Source organism: Gobio gobio (genome assembly GCF_949357685.1).
Source record: "Gobio gobio genome assembly, chromosome: 2".
NCBI lineage: Eukaryota > Metazoa > Chordata > Actinopteri > Cypriniformes > Gobionidae > Gobio > Gobio gobio.
The window spans coordinates 56,984,939-57,005,245 of NC_137098.1; the positions used below are offsets into that span (position 1 = coordinate 56,984,939).

General features: G+C 38.8%; 1 protein-coding gene across 2 annotated transcripts in view; it reads left to right on the forward strand.

Moving 5' to 3' along the window:
* The window catches only part of furina (furin (paired basic amino acid cleaving enzyme) a), a 114,830-nt gene that overhangs the window by 73,540 nt on the left and 20,983 nt on the right, over positions 1 to 20,307 (forward strand). For both annotated transcript variants that reach the window (XM_079802175.1, XM_079802176.1), the window contains exons 7-12: positions 982 to 1,070; positions 10,599 to 10,771; positions 14,132 to 14,344; positions 18,290 to 18,390; positions 18,756 to 18,859; positions 19,116 to 19,233. In XM_079802175.1, coding sequence (XP_079658301.1) covers positions 982 to 1,070; positions 10,599 to 10,771; positions 14,132 to 14,344; positions 18,290 to 18,390; positions 18,756 to 18,859; positions 19,116 to 19,233 — 798 coding nt within the window. The remainder of the gene's footprint in view (positions 1 to 981; positions 1,071 to 10,598; positions 10,772 to 14,131; positions 14,345 to 18,289; positions 18,391 to 18,755; positions 18,860 to 19,115; positions 19,234 to 20,307) is intronic.

Sequence of the window (20,307 nt, forward strand, 5' to 3'; positions counted from 1 at the left end):
GGATTTCACTGATCCTTCCTCTGTGCTGTTTAACTCTGTGTTTAGCCTCCATTGCTCTCTTGGCTTTTGTATGTCTACTGACCCGGCGGATTATTGTGACACAGACGGTGTGGATTTATGCTTGAATCCATCGCTGTCTGATGCTTGGATGTTGTGCAATACGTTTGCATTTAGAGTCTGTTTGTTAGTGATGACGAAAAAAAGAATGTTTAGTAGGAGCTACAGTGCAAATTCAAACAAGTTTAAAATATGTTGTATTTCTAATGTGTGTTGAAAAGGCCAGGTATAAAATTAGAATGCATTTGGATGGTGATCTAGGTGACACGTCTCTGCTCCGTGTAAAACCGTTGAGGATCTTTAGCAGGTTCCTTGCCTTTCGTCCTCATTCATTTTGATGAAATACATACAGCAAGTTGCATTTACACATTGTCACAGGCTGTAATCTTATTCCTAAAAGCCACGGTTATCAGCATGTCACCTGCTGCTATATTAAACCGATAGCTGCCTGTTTTACAGCAGGACTGAGTAGGAGCTCTTCACACATGCAAAAGAGCTCTGAATGAGTCCTGCAGGATGAGAGGCTTCAATCACCTGCTGTGAAAGAGGATTGGGGCGTCTTTTTGCCCGCCACTCGTCATCAGTACTGTAGTTTGATCTTGTTGCCAGCAGTCTTTGGCAGTACTGAGAATATCCAATTCATGTTCAGGGAGAATGAGTTGCATTCCTTCATTTATGCGTTCTCCTTTCTCTGCATGTATAAGATGCATTGCATTACATAAATTTTTGTTTCAAATGTCATCAAAAAATATTTTGATAAATATAATTCTTATGCAATGTAATATAATATATATTTAATTTAATTTTATATTATGATTTATTCTGTTATATTAGGGAATGTTTTGGGAATGGTACAGATGTTTTGAAAGTGTACAGAAAAGTACATAATAAATCATTTAATCTCTCTCTTTTTGTTTTTTGAAGACATGGGACACGTTGTGCTGGAGAAGTTGCTGCTGTTGCCAACAATGGCATCTGTGGTGTCGGAGTTGCCTACAATGCAAAGATCGGAGGTGAGTTGGCATTTTGAAACATGCTGTTAGAATGTTTTATCACGTACAGTCTATTGTCAGCACACACCCTGTCCATTCTGATATTTGAATTGCAAAACACCTCAGTGAAACTTCAGATTAGCTTTGCATTTAGAGCCCTGTCCCTGTCCATTAAACCATATGAGATCTCGTCCTCCGCTCCGTACAGAGAACACTTTAGAAGAGGAAGTCCATTAGCGATGGCTTCATGAGCTCAAGTGGGACAGTTATCACAGGCACCAGCACAGGCCCCTTTGAGCCAACGATTTGGACACCAGCATATGTAATCCTTTTAATTGGCTGAGGTGCTTTTATCCTGTTCGGTGCAGATTTAGTTTCATTACTGTTCTCTATGCTGCCAGGCTGTGCCAGCTGTCTACAGGCTCTTGGACTCGGAGATAAATGTCATTGATTATTGTTTGTTTTCCACATTCTCTCCAAGAAAACTGTGCAGGTTATCAATATGATACACTTTACAGGGTAAATTCACCAAAATATGCAATTTGTCATCATTCCTTGTCACCCTCATGTTGTGCAAAATACTGTTTGACTTTATTTCTTTGGTTTAACACAAGGGCATGTTAAGCAGAATTTATGGACTGCTCTTTTCCAATCAGATAACATCATAATGATAGCTTTGAGATCTGTTCTTCATCCAAAGCTATCATATGACCGCAAAAGAATTATAGTTCACAAGCTGTTGTCTAACCTCTGTTTAACCTATTTTTTGTGTGTTTCATGGAAGGAAAAAAAATAATATTTGTTTGAAACAACATGAGGTTGACTAAATGATGACAGAATTTTTTAACTTTTAACTTAAAATTAACTTTTACCATTGGATAGCACATTTGATGAAACACACTATGTTTCTGCTTATAAAACATGTATTATAAGGTCACTCTTGCTCTATACAGCAGCAGCCACAAGCAGCATTTCAAGCACTGACTAAACAAACAACATTTAGGTTCTGTTCAGAGGGAAAAGCTTTTAACGACACCCAGGAGATTTTTGTACACTCTACCTTGTATGTTTTCTTCCATTTATAATTTGTGCTGGTGATCGTTATTAGAGGTGTTCACCTGGGCAAGCATCACTATTATTACTACGGCTCATTCTTAGATTAGAGGTTTGTTCAAATCCCTAAAAAGGTTTATACACAAGTCACACTGCATTGTTTGTATTGCGGGCATAAGTGATGTGTAAAAGCATGCAGTTTTTTCAGTGCTGTTATTTTATGATGCAATTGAATTTAGGGCTGTAACGATGCACTCATGTCATGATTCGATATAAATTGCGATACTGAACTCACAATACGATATGTAGCGCGATATTTTAAGCCAAAATAAAGAGGGTTTTACTTTTATTATTAAAATATAATTAATATTGTGTTTGTTGTTTTATCAGGGCCCACACATATACCCCCATTGCAACACTATACTTTATATTCAAAATGATATATAGTAGTTTAATGTTGTAATGTCCGTAAACGAATTTTTTCCCCTCACGCATTACTCGCGCTTTCAATGCAGGCAGGATTCTCTCCCGGTGCTCGCTATGTCTTGCCTCTCCTGCCATATACATATAAGAATAAACCATCTAAATGCTTTGAATAATCATACTACTAAAACCAAATGTGCTCTGGTGATTTAAATGATGTTTGCGCTTTCACTATAAGGAGTGCCGATGTTTGCGCTTTCACTATAAGGAGTGCCGATGTTTGCGCTTTCACTATAAGGAGTGCCGCTTTAAATGATGTTTGCGCTTTCACTATAAGGAGTGGCGATGTTTGCGCTTTCACTATAAGGAGTGCCGCTTTAAATGATGTTTGCGCTTTCACTATAAGGAGTGGCGATGTTTGCGCTTTCACTATAAGGAGTGCCGCTTTAAATGATGTTTGCGCTTTCACATTGAGGAGTGTCATTCCGGCTGCGCGTGCGCTTCAGATGATCAATGCAATCAGTCACAGCTCTAACCGCAAGAAAGCGTGTCAAAATGACTATTTCCAAACTGTAAATGTTTAGCTCATCAAAAAAATGTAATTCTGCATTTACTCACTCATGTTATTTCCGTGCGTCTTGCATTCATTTGAACATCCGTGTTTACTACAGTATGCGCGTCGTGGTAAATCTGCTCATCACATAAAGCCATTCGTGTCTCTTCAGAAGATTTGGATTTGGATTAGACACTCGATTAGTTATTTTTACGATGCCTTTATGACATTTATTGGATCTTTTAAGTTTGAGAGGAATGGGCTTTGAATGGAGGGACAGAAATCTCTCAGGTTTTATTAAGAATATCTTAATTTGTGTTTACAAGTTAAACGAAACATGAGGGTGAGTACATGACAGAATTTACATGTTTGGGTGAATTATACCCTATAAATACAGCAAGTTGAGTCTAGGATAAAACAACTCTATATCGCGAATTATATCGTTTACATCAACGATACATATCGTCGCATTTTTATTTTGCGATATATCGTTACACCCCTATTTGAATTTGATTTGAATTTTTTTTTTGCTAAAGAACAATGGTAGGGTTTTATATTCCCCCAAAATTTCTTAAGAATGTTCTTATCTTTGTTTTAAAGTTTGTTCTAAAGAAAAACCTTAATAATTTGAATTCCTGAATTTTTTAAAAATCTTAAATCATCGTAAATAACCTATTAGAGTTAGGATAACCTGCAACTTGCCTTAAATTCCCAAATATTGAGTTGTTTCAAATATAAAGCAACATAACACTATCTATTAGGGGTGTAACGGTACACGTATTCGTATTGAACCGTTTCGGTACAGGGCTCTCGGTTCGGTGCGCGCGTGTACCGAACGGTTATGAATGCAATATATGAATACAATCCGCTTGTTTAAAGCGCGGAACACACTTCAGTCCTAGTTCCCACACGAACATATTGAGTATTCAGTCCATTTTATCACAAAATTCAAACGATAAATGCCGTTTTAACGCTTTTTAATGTGACATGACTGATAGACGCATATCAGTTCAACTTCAAGCGGCAGCGTGCGGCGCGCGAGTGAACGCGATCAGGAAGAGATGATTGCGTTCACTGGCGCGCCGCGCGCTGCCGCTTGAGAAGGAATAAATATAAATGAATATATTAAGGTATGTTGAGGATACATTACAACTTACTGAAATGTATCATATGTTGTGTAATCACTCCATCAGTGTTTCAACCGCGGAAAGACAATAAAACATTTTGTAAACAAGGTGGTGTAGAATCACGTTTACCTCAGAAGTCATTCAGTGTCCACAGCTGTTAGTTTACTAGAGAGATTAACTCTTTCACTGAATACATGCACTATATTAGCCTATATATTCATTATATTAGCCTATATATATTCATTATATACTACTTAGCCTGTTAGTGATGTCTTGTTTATTTAATGTATGTTTAAATAAATCTGTCATGAAAATTACAGCCACTAAATGATTATATTTCAACAACAAATTGGAGAAAAAAATTATAATTAGATTTAGAAGTTAATGCAAAAACTGCCTTATGTGAAGCTTATGAGTGCTGATTTTTATATCTAAAAATAAATAGCAACTTAATTTAGGTTAATAGTTTGGGCTCTGTTGTTAATCTTTAATAGCAATATGTAAGTAAGGGCTCCCTATATAGTTTACAGCATTATCTTTAAGAAACTTTTAGTTATAACTGAATTAATTTAAGGACTGACAAAAAAATTTTTCATTAAACCACTGTTGAATAAAAATGAATAAAAAGCAATTTTGTAAAACTGCTGTACCGAATCCGTACCGAACCGTGACTTCAAAACCGAGGTACGTACCGAACCGTCAGTTTTGTGTACCGTTACACCCCTACTATCTATATATAATACATATTAATACTGCATAGGATATGCACGAGTACAGTGACCGATCGAGATGGACGTGCCAAAAACCCTGTGTGCTCTGATTATATTTATTATGGTAATTGGCAGACAGCAGAAAAAGACAACTTTTGAGATGTTTTTCATTGGGTTGATCAGGAAGTCTGCCGTCAGTGTGTCATTTTCTTCTTAAGAAAATGTTCTTAATCAAGATTTTCGTGAAATCTGCTCCCCACATAATATAGAGACTTTCAGTAGGCCCTGTTGACATGGGTTTCATTAGCAACCACATAAGCACTGTCATGGCGAGTTTCACATGGGCAAGCCCCACTCACATTTTCTTTGTGCAAATCTTTTATTTATTTTTTTTACATTTTTTTTCTTCTCCAGATTTTCTTTAGGCACTAAATATATGCTATATGTCAAATTTTCCCTTTTATGCAGATGCGTTATGGCTAATGTGCTTCTTTTTTTTTTTTGCCAGCTCTGCCTTCGTTTCCCTCTAAAGCAGCTGTTTTTGAATTAGTTATTACTCCTAATGAGAAGCAGTGGAGGATAAATAGTCTTCCTGTGCCCAGTTTCACCTTGAATCCAGGGGGAAATCTTTGCTTAATAAGCAGCAGATACAATAGATGTATATACATAGATGCCTCATTATTGCCTGTTTCTATGGGCTGCTATACGTAGCCATCCGCCATATAGGAGCAGTCAAAGCCGGTCTATGAACATTTGAGTTGACTACAACTGTATTTAGATGCATGTTACTGTCTATACCTTCAATAGTCTTCAGACGGTTTCACAACCAGAAGCCGCGCAATGTTGTGGCCTCATTGATTCTTACTGTGAGTGAAGACACGCTGACCGTTTCAAGGTGGCGGGTGCGCCGATATCAAGCGTAGTGTTTAGTTCTGGCATGTCCCTTCAGTCAAGCTCGCATCAGGAGACTCAGGTGATCCACAACTACCTATAGGAATGTAACGCCTATCATGGGGCTATCACTGCTCTTCCTGCTCAAACCGTATGGTAATTGTCAATCACCTTTGACGATAATGGTCCTGCCAGAAGGATCTGGAGCGGTCAAATGTGGCACCTACGTTTACATATCTATGGCAGATAATACTCCTAAAGTACCATGGGGACAGAAGGCAGAGATAACTGAAGGTCTTATGATAGCTGACCCATAACATCAGCCCAAACTGGCAGGCAGTGCCTTCTGCTAGAGGAAAGCTGAATGTGGAGATGGCAGCACACTAGCAGAGATGGCACACAACACGGCTAATTCCTCTGCCAGATCTCATTAAAGGGGTGGTAAAACACATTCTTTTGAAGGCTTGACTGTGTTTGTGGGGTGCACTGTAACATGTGTTCATGCTTCGTTTTAAAAAAAATTGCCTTATTTTTCATATATTTGACCTTTATTCTACACTGCTCTGTCCCTCCTTGTAAAACGGTCTGATGCTTTCCGGGTTGTATGAAGCCAGTCCCTCAAAAATACGCAGTGGGCTCTGATTGGTTAGCTGGCCCAGTGTGTTGTGATTCGCTAACCGCAGTGCACGTCGGAAACGTCACGCCCCTTACCGGAGGCTGTTCAGTATTAGAAACAACGGCGTCAATAAAACCATATGAGCTCGAATCAGACCCAGAACATTTGAGTGAAGATGATCGAGCAGAACCTGTTCAGTCCTCAAGAGTAAAGACTGCGGATCTATAGTGATCGCTACTGAATGGCACTTTAACTTTTGTATTTTTAGAACGATTATAGCCAAATATCTGTCGCAAGAACTAACGTTAACCCAAAACGAACACTAAGCACTGGCTTTAGTAAGTTAGCCAAATCACACACAGAACCATGTTTAGCAAGCCTGAAGATAAACAATACATAAAAGCTCTAATCAAAGAATCATTTACACTAATGCCAGGTTCGCTGTTGAGATTTTAACGTTAATGTTTGTAACGTTAGATGTTCGTCGGATATCGTTAAGTATGAATGAGCATTTAACAGACTGGTTTGCTGAACAGCGTTGTCATCTGTTTACTTCCTTGCTACAACCTATTACAGGAAAACACATCGATGAAAAATAAATCAGACTTACAGGTTGTGGCCCGTAAACAGCTTCTGTTTGTAAATCCAGCTTTCAGGACAAGCCGTTGTGCATATCCTGTATTGAACTCGCGAAGTTTGTGGAAGTTTGTGTTGTCCTCCGTGAAATGTGCAGCGCGCGCGTCGTGCATCCACGCACCGGCAGTGTTTTTTTCACGCAGCTGACGTTGTGCAAATCTGGCATTGAAATCGCGAAGACGGTGGATGTTTTCCTCTGTTAGATGTGCTTAGATGTTAGATCTCCTCTGCAGGGAGCCCTGCGCGCGCCTGATTCCCCGCTGACTCAAACACACGTGCATATAACATGCTGTATGTTAAACGCTCTGCAACGCACCCCCGTCCCTATGAAGGCTGAACAGAGCAAGTACCCCAGACCTGCAATCCGGATGAAAATAACAGCGTTTCCTCGGCATCGCGGCAACAACACTCCAGCCTAACTAACCACAACAGCGCCGCGAAATGCAAAATGGCCTCACCCCCCCTTATTTAATATTCTCGGAGGAGGGGTTTATGTAAATATTGGGCCTGGTGATGTCAGCAAACCCTGGAGGAATGTCTGTAGTCGCCTACTGGCCGTTTGCTGTAGTTCTTAGAAACTGATTTCTTTAAAAGCAAATATCTCCCTTTGCTTTAAACTTTGAACGTTGTAACTTTGCAGATGTTGTTTATGCTCAAGCAGCAACATTACACGCTAGCTAAAGTTAGAATAGTGAAATCGTGGTTTACCACCCCTTTAAGAGAGAATATTGTTTTGGAAGGCTTGGAGGAAACAGTAGAGTCCGTTGTTGAAATCTGCTTTATAAAGCATAAACCTGAGGTTTCATGTTGCATTTTTGAGGGGACGTGGATTTGTATTTACCAAAGTCTGAATAAAAAAAATCCCTTATTTTGTTACCACAGTGCATTCGTGTATATCTTTCTCATTTCCTGGGAAGTAATCATAGCCAGCTCTCTCTTTGTCCTGCAGGGATATTTGGGACTTTTGGAATGTAGATATGGGATAAAAACATTGTCTTTCCAAGATGATGTGCTGTATTTTTCTGTAGTTGTCGGTTTGTTTGCAGCACTGCCTGCTCCAATGCTCTCTTTCCAATGCTTTGGAAAACCTGAAACGACTGAACTTTTGTTTATTTGCACTAACCCGTATGAGGGCAACCTTGAGTAACCTCACCCCCTTGTGTATCAAAGGAGTGATTCACATTGTTTTGAAGAGGGTTGACTTTGATTTCTCATCTTTACCACTTAAAAAAAACTAAGAGCTGTGGGCAGAATATTCTCTCTCTTTTTGTTTTATTCGAGGCTGAGATAACGTTCCGATGCAGGGATCACAATAACTCAACACCTCTGACATTTTGGACCAAACGCTCTGGCTCGTTCCCAAACCGCCAATTCGGTTTAAGATTCCCTTTTGTACAGGGAAGTGGAAAAAGATAAGATGGTCTCTGTTTTGAAGCATCTGTAAAGGGATATTTGAAAGAGAAGAATGTAGCCGCTTGTCACCTTTGAATGAACTCCAAATTTGAACACGAGCTCGCATGCACTCATCCTTTTCCTTTTAAAAGAATTTTTATATGCAGCACTATCTGTTTGTGCACCTCGTTCCTTTCATGCTGCAAGTTATATGCAAGCATTAAATGTCAAATTTTCAACAAACATCAAAAATATTTCGATGGTATGGGGGTTTTAGGAGGGTTATTCGGAGTGGCTTCTTTGTATTCAGCTTTTCTGTATGTTTAGTTGTGTTGCATCTCTGCACGTTCTCTTAAACACATTGGTAATCAATTTACTTTTCTTTTTGTTATTTTTTTTATTGATTTTTTACAGCAAAGGACAATAAATTGTTCAAAATGAACAGTAAAGACATGTATAATGTTGTAAAATTGTCAATTACATTTCAAAAGTTTCAAAACTTAATTTTTTTTTAAATAAATGCTTAAGGGATTAGTTCACTTCAAAAAATGAAATTTTCTTGATGTTTTTCTCACCCCCATCTCATCCAAGATGTTAGTCTTTCTTCAGTCGAAAAGAAATTAAGTTTTTTTAGGAAAACATTCCAGGATTTTTCTCCCCATCATAGACTTCCATTGCAACCAAAATGTTGAAGGCCCAAATCAATGCAGTTTCTAAGCGCTTTGAAGGGCTTCAGAGGCTCTGTGCAATCCCAGACAAGGAATATAGGGTCTTGTCTAGTGAAACCATCGGTCATTTTCAAAAAACAATTAAAAATTAATATACTTTTTAACCTAAATTGCTCATCTAGCACTGCTCTGCGACGCGCCACGGATTGCACAATCACGTCAGAAAGGTCACGCTAGACGTAGGCAGAAATACCGCCCCCAAGTGCGAGGACTAATACAAACGCCCTTTACCAAAAACACTCAATTTTCAACTTCCTTCATCCGACATCGTTGTTTTACCTTTTTTTTGCTAAAGGGCGTTTGTATTAGTCTTCGCATGTGCGTTTTGAAAACACTTTTGTACATCCGCCTACGTCTACTGTGACCTTTTACAACGTGAATGAGCAATCCTTGCCACGTCGCAGAGCAGCGCAAGATGAGCAAATTAGGTTAAAAAGTATATTCAAATTTTTTTTTTTTTTTTTTTCTAAACTACTAATCGTTTTGCTAGATAAGACCATATTCCTCATCTGGGATCGCGCAGAGCCTCTGAAGCCCTTCGAAGCACTTTGAAACTGCATTGATTTGGACCTTCAACATTTTGGTTGCCATTTGAAGTCCATTGTGTGTAGAAAAATCCTGGAATGTTTTCCTCAAAAAATGTAATTTCTTTTCGACTGAAGAAAGAAAAACATGAACACCTTGGATGAGATAGGGGTGCGTAAAATATCAGGAAATTTTCATTTTGAAGTGAACTAATCCTTTGAATAAATGTATTAAATAATCCTGTTAAAATGTATCCGTTTTCATTCTGCGGTTTTTAACATTGATATTAATAAATGTTTCTTGAGCAGCATCATGTGACACTGAAGACTGGAGTAATGATGCTGAAAATTCAGCTTTGCATCATTGTAATAAATTACATTTTAAAATATATTAAAATAGGAATTATTTAAAATTGCAATAATATTCCACAATATTACTGTTTTTACTATACTTTTGACCAAATGAATGCATCCTTGGATAAGAGACTTCATAAGAGACTTCTTTCACAAACATTAGAGCATGTTACCAGTTCTTAATGTAGCTCTCTGCAACATATATTTGGCATCTGCATCTGAATTCTCTATTTCTACTATTATCACTGTAAATCCCTTTCCATGCTTCCCAGTGCTAGAGCAAGCTCGAAAGCATTCGCAACACTAACTAGGGGCACAGGGCTTAGCAGAGGGTCAGTTTGATTGATGCATTTTTCGCCTAACATCCTATATTTTTCTCTAAACGTGAAGTGCTCATAATGGCCATCCCCTGTCATGTGGCAGTTTTCACAACAATTCTTAACCTTTTATCATCCCCTCTAAGTAGAGGCATTACAATGATCGGACTGCTAATTTGCTCTCTGTCCCATGCTCTAATGTGTATGATGTTTTGTGTTTTGCAGGTGTGCGAATGTTAGATGGAGAGGTCACTGATGTGGTGGAAGCTCAGTCCCTCGGTCTCAACCCACAGCACATTGACATCTACAGTGCCAGCTGGGGACCCGAAGATGATGGCAAAACGGTGGACGGACCTGCAAAGTTGGCCAAAGAGGCTTTCCTACGTGGTGTATTAGAGGTTTGGCTTCTCTAATCTGAACTTATTGCACTTCTTTGTAATTTAGCTGATGTAGGCCAGAAACACTCCTTGTAGCCCTGAAAGCGGTTATATTCCATACTTTTACCTCATTGTTTTTGCTGGAAGGCTATTTATATTCCTTCTATAAGAATTTTACACCTCTCTGCACATTAGATTTAAATTGGCCTTTATTACTGTACCTTTAAGACTTATCTGAATGGTGCATATATGTAAATGTTAGTTCTTCGAAATGAGAATGCGGTCATTTTACTCATTTTCAATTTTGATTTTGGGTGAGCTATGCCTTTTTACTTCCTCTTGAAGGGACTGAATGCAATGCAAAAGAATTTAAAAAATGTAAGGCTGTTTATTTATTGATACCAAGGTACCAGTGCTCGGTGTCCTATCAAGGCCTTGATTTTTGAATGACATTAGTGTGAACCAGGGAGGAAGCACTGTGATAAAACCCATTTCAAAAGAGCAAAGAAGAGGTCCTGTTTTTCATGACATGTACAATTGCTTATGTGACTCATGAGCTATTTTTACTGTTATACCTACCATTATCTACATCAGTTGGTCTGTGCCACAAGCAGTAGTCATGTTTTCATTGATATTCTTGTGCTGGATTGGACTATCTGAGCCTAAATTTGCCTCTTAACCTTCAACTTTTTACCAGCAGCGACATTTAAGAGGGTAGAAATTAGTGGTTCAAATGAATTAAGTGGATTTTTTTCTTATTTGCTTTGAAGTTAGCGATATCAGGGGAGCTATGGAAGGGATGCTCTGTATTTGATTTTGGCACACTTCATTTGCGAGTGCCTTAAGTCATAAAAGCACTTACTAGTCAGAGAGAAGTTTGTTTAATTTAAATGTCACATTAAATGGCAATTTTAACCGAGACATCTTCATGTGGATTTTCCGGAGCGTGAACAGTATTGACATTCTTAATACCTAATTACTTAATGCCATTTGAGCTAAACTGCTATCATGTGCGGGGTAACGGAACGGCATTAGTTTTAGCCCGTCACTCACACATGGACGTGCACTGGGGTTGTAAAACTGGCTGTGGCCCAATAAAAGTACAATGGAAGAGAGCCGTGCCAAGATGCTACCTACCGCAGTGTGTCGTGTATGGATTTTATAGGAGCAGACCTTTTATAGAAAAATGCTGGGAGACGACTTAGTATTTCAGATTGATATGCATCCTTTAAAGGGATAGTTCTTCCCAAAAATGAAAATTCTGTCATCATTTACTCAACCTCATGTGGTATCAAACCACTATGACTTAATTACTTCTATGGAACGCAAAAAAACTATGACATTATGACCACTAAATGCTGTGCAATTGCAAAAACAGTTGAATTATACTTCAAAATAGCCACTTTTGAAGACAGAAAGTCAAACAGGTTTGAAATGACTTTTTTTAGTGAACTGTCTCCAAGTTTCCACATTCATGGAAACAAGTAAACTAAGCATTAAATATTACAACTGTGTAAAAAGACTATATTTTATAGTCTAAGACAAAAATACTAAGGCCCCTGAATGGGGTATTACATCTTAAATTTGCTTTATTTTCTCGTTGGTCAACAGCAAATGCGTTGTGACAATTTTAAATTGTGCAACAAATATTTAAAAAACGTTTTTATCTTTGTGATGCGTCATGTCCATTGATATCAGTAGATTCACAGCATCCGCTGACATATGGGGAAACTCTGGTGTGTAAGCACTCTTAACCACAACTGCTTTACTTTTTTAACTAACATAAACAATTTGCTATATATTTTTTACAGTATTTATTAGTTATATAATAAAAATGTTCTTGTTCATGTTAGTTCACAGTACAGTAGTAACTAATGTTAACAGATGCAACTTTTGATCTAAAAATGTATTAGTAAATGTTGAGATTAAAGGGTTAGTTCACCCAAAAATGACAATTAGCCCATGATTTACTCGCCCTCAAGTCATCCTAGGTGTATATGACATTCTTCTTTCAGAAGAATACAATCGGAGTTATATTTAAAAATGTCCTTGTAAAAAATGTAAGGCTCTTCTAAGCTTTATAATGGCAGTGAATGGCTGTTTCTGTCTTGAAGTCCATAAAAGTGCATCTATCCATCATAAAAGTTATCCGTTTGTATGCATTTGATATAAGAAAAATATCCATATTTATAACTTTACAAACTGCTCTATCTTTCGTTAATTGTCGTACGCGCGTTCACGAGAGTCTCACGTGAACGCGTGCGTACGACAGTTAGCGGAAGTTTTATGGATATTTTTCTTACACAATCGCATCACTTTGCTTCAGAAGGCCTTTATTAACCCCCCGGAGCCGTATGGATTACGCTTATGATGGATTTGCACTTTTATAGACTTCAAAACAACAGAACTGCCATTCACTGCCATTATAAAGCTTGGAAGAGCCAGGACATTTTTTAATAACGAATGTCCCTGTCACTGTTCCTATTAAGTCACAAAAGGACCAAATATAAAAAATAATTTTTGAACTTATTACACAGAATAGCAGTGTTTTTCACCGTCCATATTTATTTATATTTTCCATTGTTACATGCGTGTGCCAGCACTCTGATTTGTTTGGGAAACAAGATCCATGTTGCGTGGGGGAAAGGCCAATGCAAATGGGGCTCTGGTCCGTGTAAACACCCTCGCTGAATGGATGCCCACAATCAAGCAGGTGTGTGCAGTAATCGAGAGCAGACTCTAAAAGATGGAGCCAGACTTTTATTTGGTGCATTGTTGAAATTGTAAGGTACAGTAAAGCACCGTATAAAGAAAAGCAACGATCAAAGGTAACGAGCAAACAGCATCTGAATCAAATTATTTGCACTGTTGCCCTTTCCTTGTGGCTACATGGTGAAATGAAAGTCACGCGGCTATTGAAATATGCCTTGTTAATGTGGTGTGCACATTTTTCACAAGCTCATTATCGGTTCTGACAGTTTGCTTTTGTATTACTGTGCTTCATCTGAGAAGTAGACCGCAAAAACCCGGTGCTGTTTGTGTCTTTCATTTGCGCCTGAAAATAAACATGCATGATAAATGACTTGAGAACATTAGCTTTGTCCCACAAGGTCTTTTTAAAATCATCTGGCCCGGCAATCGAAACCACGATAGTGCTTTAATAGTCCATGACACTTTGAAAATCCTTTCTGGCAGACAATCCTTTCCAAACTCCACTCATCACAAATATTATCCAGTTGTTTTGAGTATTGTCACCGGTAATCCTTCCATCTCAGACTTGGCAGCGCTCAAATCTGGCTCTCAACATCTTTATGGCATTAGATTGGGCTTGCATGAAGGGAAATGCATTCGACTGACTGGGTTTCTTCTCCCAAATTCTAGGGCCGCGGAGGACGGGGCTCCATCTTCGTGTGGGCTTCGGGGAACGGCGGCCGTGAGAAGGACAGCTGCAATTGTGACGGCTACACCAATAGCATCTACACACTGTCGATCAGCAGCAGTACGCAGAACGGCAACGTGCCCTGGTACAGCGAGGCCTGTTCGTCCACTCTCGCCACAACCTACAGCAGTGGAGGCCTCAATGAGAAACAGATTGTGAGTCTCTCTCTCTCTCTCTCTCTCTCTCTCTCTCTCTCTCTCTCTCTCTCTCTCCGCCTCCAGAAAATCAGCAACAGTTATCCTTTAATTGAAGAAGTGGCATAGCTAATCTAATCCAAAAATAAAGGATCTGAAAACAGTTGGAGATCAGAAGATAAACTGCCAAGCCAATTTATGAAGAATCGTTGCAGTGCCTTTAAAGTTCTTACAGGCTTTTTGGCTGTCAATGAATACTGCGGTCACTAGTGAGGGGGAAGATAGATGTTTTTGTCTTCATGGCCCTTCAAGTGCTTTTCCAAGCCTTGCGCTCTGTTTAAAGCCTTAAAAACACTGATGTTCTCGTGATTCAAAACCATAACCTCTCGCTATCACGCATGGCTTGGTTTAATCTTTGTGTTTGCTCTTATTAATGATGATTGTTATGTCAAGCATTGCAATTTTTATTGCTTATACTTGTACTTGGGAATTTCAAAAACCCCAGCCCTGAGCATTTCACCGTGTCCTAACCAGACAAAGCGACAAGCCATAAAAGTTACTGTATCTCTTCCTTGTAAATCAAATTGTGCAGCTTGTTGGGGAGAGATGTTCTATTACTTTAAGTGATCAGACGTACAAGTTTGGCCTGTCGGATATAGATGTTTGAAAAAAGATTGCGATCTCGATTCAAACGCCCACGCAAGAGAGTCAGAGATAGCAGTTATCACACAGTATAGTATGAAACCGCTTCACAAACGGCCTTTTCAACCACACAGTGTCATTATTTCGGTTACAAATATTCATATTATCACAAAAGTACTGGGATAAAAATGTGTTTGAATATAAACGTTAGCGATCAAAATAGAGCAAGTCACCTTTAGAAAGTAACTTGCCACTTAAAATAACGATTGTATCAATTACATAGATTTTGTTACATAGATTTTCTAGCAAATGACGTTATTAAGTTTAGTTGTCTGATCAGAATCCTGGGAGAACTGTGATCTCTGTTTGAAACAAAAAAAAAGTGACTCTCAATTTAACAAGAATCGTGCAGCTCTACTGTCAGATGATAAAACTGAAAAAAGGGCATTGAAAGATCATATCTAGAGACCAGAATATCATGGAGATTTTTGGGTGGCAACATGATCCAGTAGGCAACTACCCAGGGGCCAGATTCACCCTTGCTCTAAAATATTTCCTCAAGAATATCTTAAATAAAATGACAGACTTGTGGAGATTTTCTGATTGTATGGTGGTTCTTGCCGATGACTCGCTCATCAACCGCTTGCAGATGACTGTAATAATCAAAATAAGCCTTGTTTAAATAGTTATTTGTTAAGAACCTGTCTCAAGACGGACAGGCTATTGCATTCATTTGCCCTCAGTCTTTCTTCCTCGTTCTGTGTAGGTGCTGAATTCTGGTGAAAATTATGCCGTAATTTTATCAAATTAAAAAGAGTTTGTTTGACTCCCTTTGTAGAGTTCAGCAAAAAGTCAAGTTGCACAACCATGACCGATAATTGTTGACATAATCTCACTTCAAATTGCTCGTGCACACCACTAGTAATAATAATACTGTATGTATTACATTTAACTTATGTTGTAATGTTTAATATTTGAAACAATCCAATAAATTAATTAAACATCTTACCTTCTGTGATTTAAAACAAGTTGGAGATTATTCGACGTAGTTAATTAGTGATTTATTTATTTATTTTTATTTTATTTTTTTTAGAACTTTTCAGGAATTCAAATTCTTCTTAATTTGTGTCTTAAAGGAACACTCCACTTTTTTGAAAATAGGCTCATTTTACAACTCTGGCGGTAGCACTTTTAGCATAGCTTAGCATAGATCATTGAATCTGATTAAACCGTTAGCATCTCGCTCATATATATGACCAAAGAGTTTCTATATTTTTCCTATTTAAAACTTGACTCTTCTGTAGTTATATTGTGTACCAAGACCAACGGAAAATGAAAAGTTGTGATTTTCTAGGCCGATATGGCTAGGGACTATACTCTCATTCCTGCGTAATAATCAAGGAACTTTGCTGCCTTACCATGGGTGCAGCGGCGCAATGATATTACGCGGCGCCTGAAAATAGTCCCCAGCACACTCCCTGTGCAAGCAGGTTGTCACATTGGTTGTGTTGACAGAAGTTAGCCTATTTTCAGGTGCTGCGTGATATCATTGCGCCTGCTGCACCCATGGTACGGCAGCAAAGTTCCTTGAGCTAACAGTCTAATCAGATTCAATGATCTATGCTAAGCTATGCTAAAAGTGCTACCGCCAGACCCGTAGATCGGCTGAATGGATTTAAAAACGGTAAAACTCAACTGTTTAACTCTAGGGGAGTTGGAAAATGAGCCTATTTTCAAAAAAGTGGCGTGTTCCTTTAAGAGCAATCTTTATTTGAGAAAAAATAACCTTAAGAATGTATAATAATTAGATTCTTTAATGTATTCTTAAGTTAGAAAATAGCAGTTAAGAAGAATCGTATTCTTTAGAAGGACCCAGAACACTCTAGTAACTCGATAGCAGTGTAGAACCACTCAGAACACCTTAGCAACCCCAAAGCAATACCCTGGCATTTACAGGAGCAAACAACATTCTCGTGTTCTTCAGAAATTGTTCAACTCTATTTTCAAAACAATAACTCACTGTCATAGAATGACATTTTCTTTGCTCTTTTTTTTCTGTTTTGTTCCTTTACCCGGCTCAGTGCCGACCGAGGCACACACCCAAGCATTGTTGCCATAACCGGCTATGCCTGACTGAGTCATCCATTGTCCTGCATTCAAGACACAGACACTACCGTTCACAATGGAGGTGTGCCTCTATAGGACAGAAGCCTGATACCCTTTGTTTCCCCTACAGCAGAGACTCTGTCAGGCAATATTCTTCTCCTGTGGTCTCCCACGATTCATTTTTAAGTGTGCAACTGCTGAATTCTCCTGTCATTGCTCCTGTCATTCAGCCTCTCTGCCAATCATTAGCAATTAGTCTCACACAAGGAGGTCTGTCGCAGTCAGTGCACATCCTATGATGTCTGGCTTTTTAAGTGTCACCCATCAACCCTTTTGTGTTTGCATTTGTCTCGCATTGTCTCAGCTCTGTCTGTGTGACCCTAAGAGTGTGACAAAGATGCTGCGATTTTTGCCCTGAAGTGTCGAAAATGTCAAACATTTGACCGAACCACGCGGGTCACTTAACAGGCGGAAACGGAATGACATTTTTTTTCAGGGTTTTTACCTTCTCTGAAGAATATGTGAGTGCTGCTTGCCCATGCAGATGCTGCTGCTGTTCTTGCCAAGGCATTGCTATGCAGTTGCTGGGAAGTTTTGGGTGGTTGCCTACTGGTCCCAGTGGAAAGAGTCCAATTCCCAAGTCTCTAAGAAATTCTGGTCTCTAGTCTCTGGGATTTTTTTCACCCAATTACTAAAATCGAAATGGGTGTTTTTGTGAGTTACTGATTGTAAGTAAGTGCAATAATAATAGAGATGCTGGACACCATTAGCAAGATTATTAAAGGAGTCACGAATTTAAGTTTTCCATGATTTCTTTGAGAAACACTACTGGTCAAAATTTTGGAAATTACAATTTTTTTTTATGATTTTGAAAGGTCTCTTATTGTCAATAAGGCTGCATTTAAAAATGCAGTAGAGTGTGATTTAAATGAAGAAATCATACTTTTTTTTCTTTTCATACTTTGAAAAGAGACCTTTTTAAATGATGTGTTTAAACCAGAGGACTAAAGTCAGGGAAGAAAATTGACTTTTATTTCACAATTATGACCATTTTTTATGTAAAAATCCTACTAACATTATAAGTGCACTAAAGGAAATATTATAAAATAATTAGAGAAATTCAGTAAAATGTTGATATTGTGTTCCCATCTGGAATAATTAGATTTTCCCATGATATCAGTGATGTGAAATGTTGTCTCGCTCTACTTCCTGTTTTAGGTCACTACAGACCTCAGGCAGAAGTGCACAGACTCCCACACAGGCACCTCTGCCTCAGCCCCATTGGCGGCAGGAATCATCGCCCTCGCCCTTGAGGCCAAGTAAGTCGTCCGAAGTGTGTTTGTTCTGTCTTCGAGCGAGGTCATGATTCTTTCAGCGCTTTAAGTGACCTGAGGCTTTCAAAATAAAATGGTTACTGGCTGGATTGGTAGACTGGAATTAACCTTCAAATTCTCATTTGGATCAAATGCATGCATTGAGCGGCATTTTCATGTATATAGTTTTAAATTAATTCACCAGCAACAATATAACCTTTATGACTCTACCTGTAGCTATCAGTGACCTTTATAAAAGGGCAGAAGAGCTTATCTCGGAGAGCTGTGAAGCATGCAGGCAGTTTTGAGTTTCATTCCACCATGTTTCTCACATGTTCGAAAGGCACTAACACTTTGACATCTCTCGGTAGTAAAAACCTAACCTGGAGAGACATGCAGCATTTGGTTGTGAGGACGTCCAACCCTGCCCACCTCACCACCAATGACTGGAAGATAAATGGAGTGGGTCGCCGAGGTAAAAGCCCATCTCATTGCTTTTCATCGCTCCCTCCCTTTGCCTTCCCCTCCAGTGTTTCTTTCCACTTTCCAGCTGCTTGAACGTTTTGTGATGTGATCGATAACATCATTGGCTGCACCAATCGGCAAACAGCTTCAGATCTCTTAATGATATCAGCCTCTTTAAATCACCTCTTTAGTTATAATAATGTCAGTCTTTTAAACTGCCTCTACAGTTACTTTCAACAGTATTGATTTTTCTCTCTCTCCTACAGTAAGCCATTCTTATGGATATGGTCTGCTGGATGCTGGGGCTATAGTGTCTCTGGCGAAAAACTGGACAAATGTTGGACCTCAGCAGAAGTGTGTCGTTTCCCTGGTGTCTGAGCCCATGTAGGTTAAACCCTCCATACTAGATCATAGGCTTAAAGGAGTTAGTTCACCAAAAAATGGCAATTCTGTCATTTTCTCACCTTCATGTCCATCCAAACCCATAGGAGATTTTAGACTCACAAATATAGTATAAATGATGTTGTATTTCATAGAAACATTTTAAATGATGTTCATTAAAAGTACGGCGACACAATCTAATTCAAATCTGATTCCTGGTTTAGTCTAATTATCAAACCACAAAAGAAAATAGAATAGAAATCCATTGTAACATTATAATTGTCTATTGATTCAATGCATCATTGCTGTACAGGTTTGAACCAACATAAGGGTGAATAAATTATGACAATTTTCATTTTTGTGTGAACTAAAACCTCCATACTATATGAAACTGCAGTCTTAATTGATTCTACAGTAACATGTGGAAAACTGTGGTTATGTTTTAAATTTGGTGCTTCTAAAAATGTCATAGAGTGCAATAGGAAACAAGGATAAGAAAGCAAAACATCACTTTTGATGGTCTATCACATTTTAAATTCAGAGCTGGGCAGCTTGAATGATGCTTCAATGCATGAAGCATCTCCCCTGCCTGCAGAGCATGTTTATAAGAGGTAATGACTTGCAGATAAGCTTGTTACATTCATGTTCGTCACACCATCACTGCTGGCATCTTGGAACTCAAGACAGACCCTCAAAGTGCCTCTTCTTCAATCTCGTCCTCTCACTCAGCATATCATGTCTGTCTCTAAAAATGCACCCTCTTTTTATCCCTTTTTCCAGTCATCCTTTATGGTTCACCAATGTTACGGAAAGATCAAGGGGTTTTGGCGCAAAGCCCAATTTAACATGCTGGTTGCAGAAGTCACAGAGCAAAGTGATTACGGGCTGCCTCACTTTGGCTGTGCCGTACATTTTTTTCATTTTTGTGCTCGCAACATCTCCGACTTGAAGTTTTGCACAGAGGGGGTTTACGCTTCATTCCTCATGGACTTGTCAGAGACTGTAGCCTGTCGTTCTCTCTCTTGATTTAAGCTCTTCTCCCTGTGTAACCCTGTCTCTGGTGAGCAGGGCCGGGAC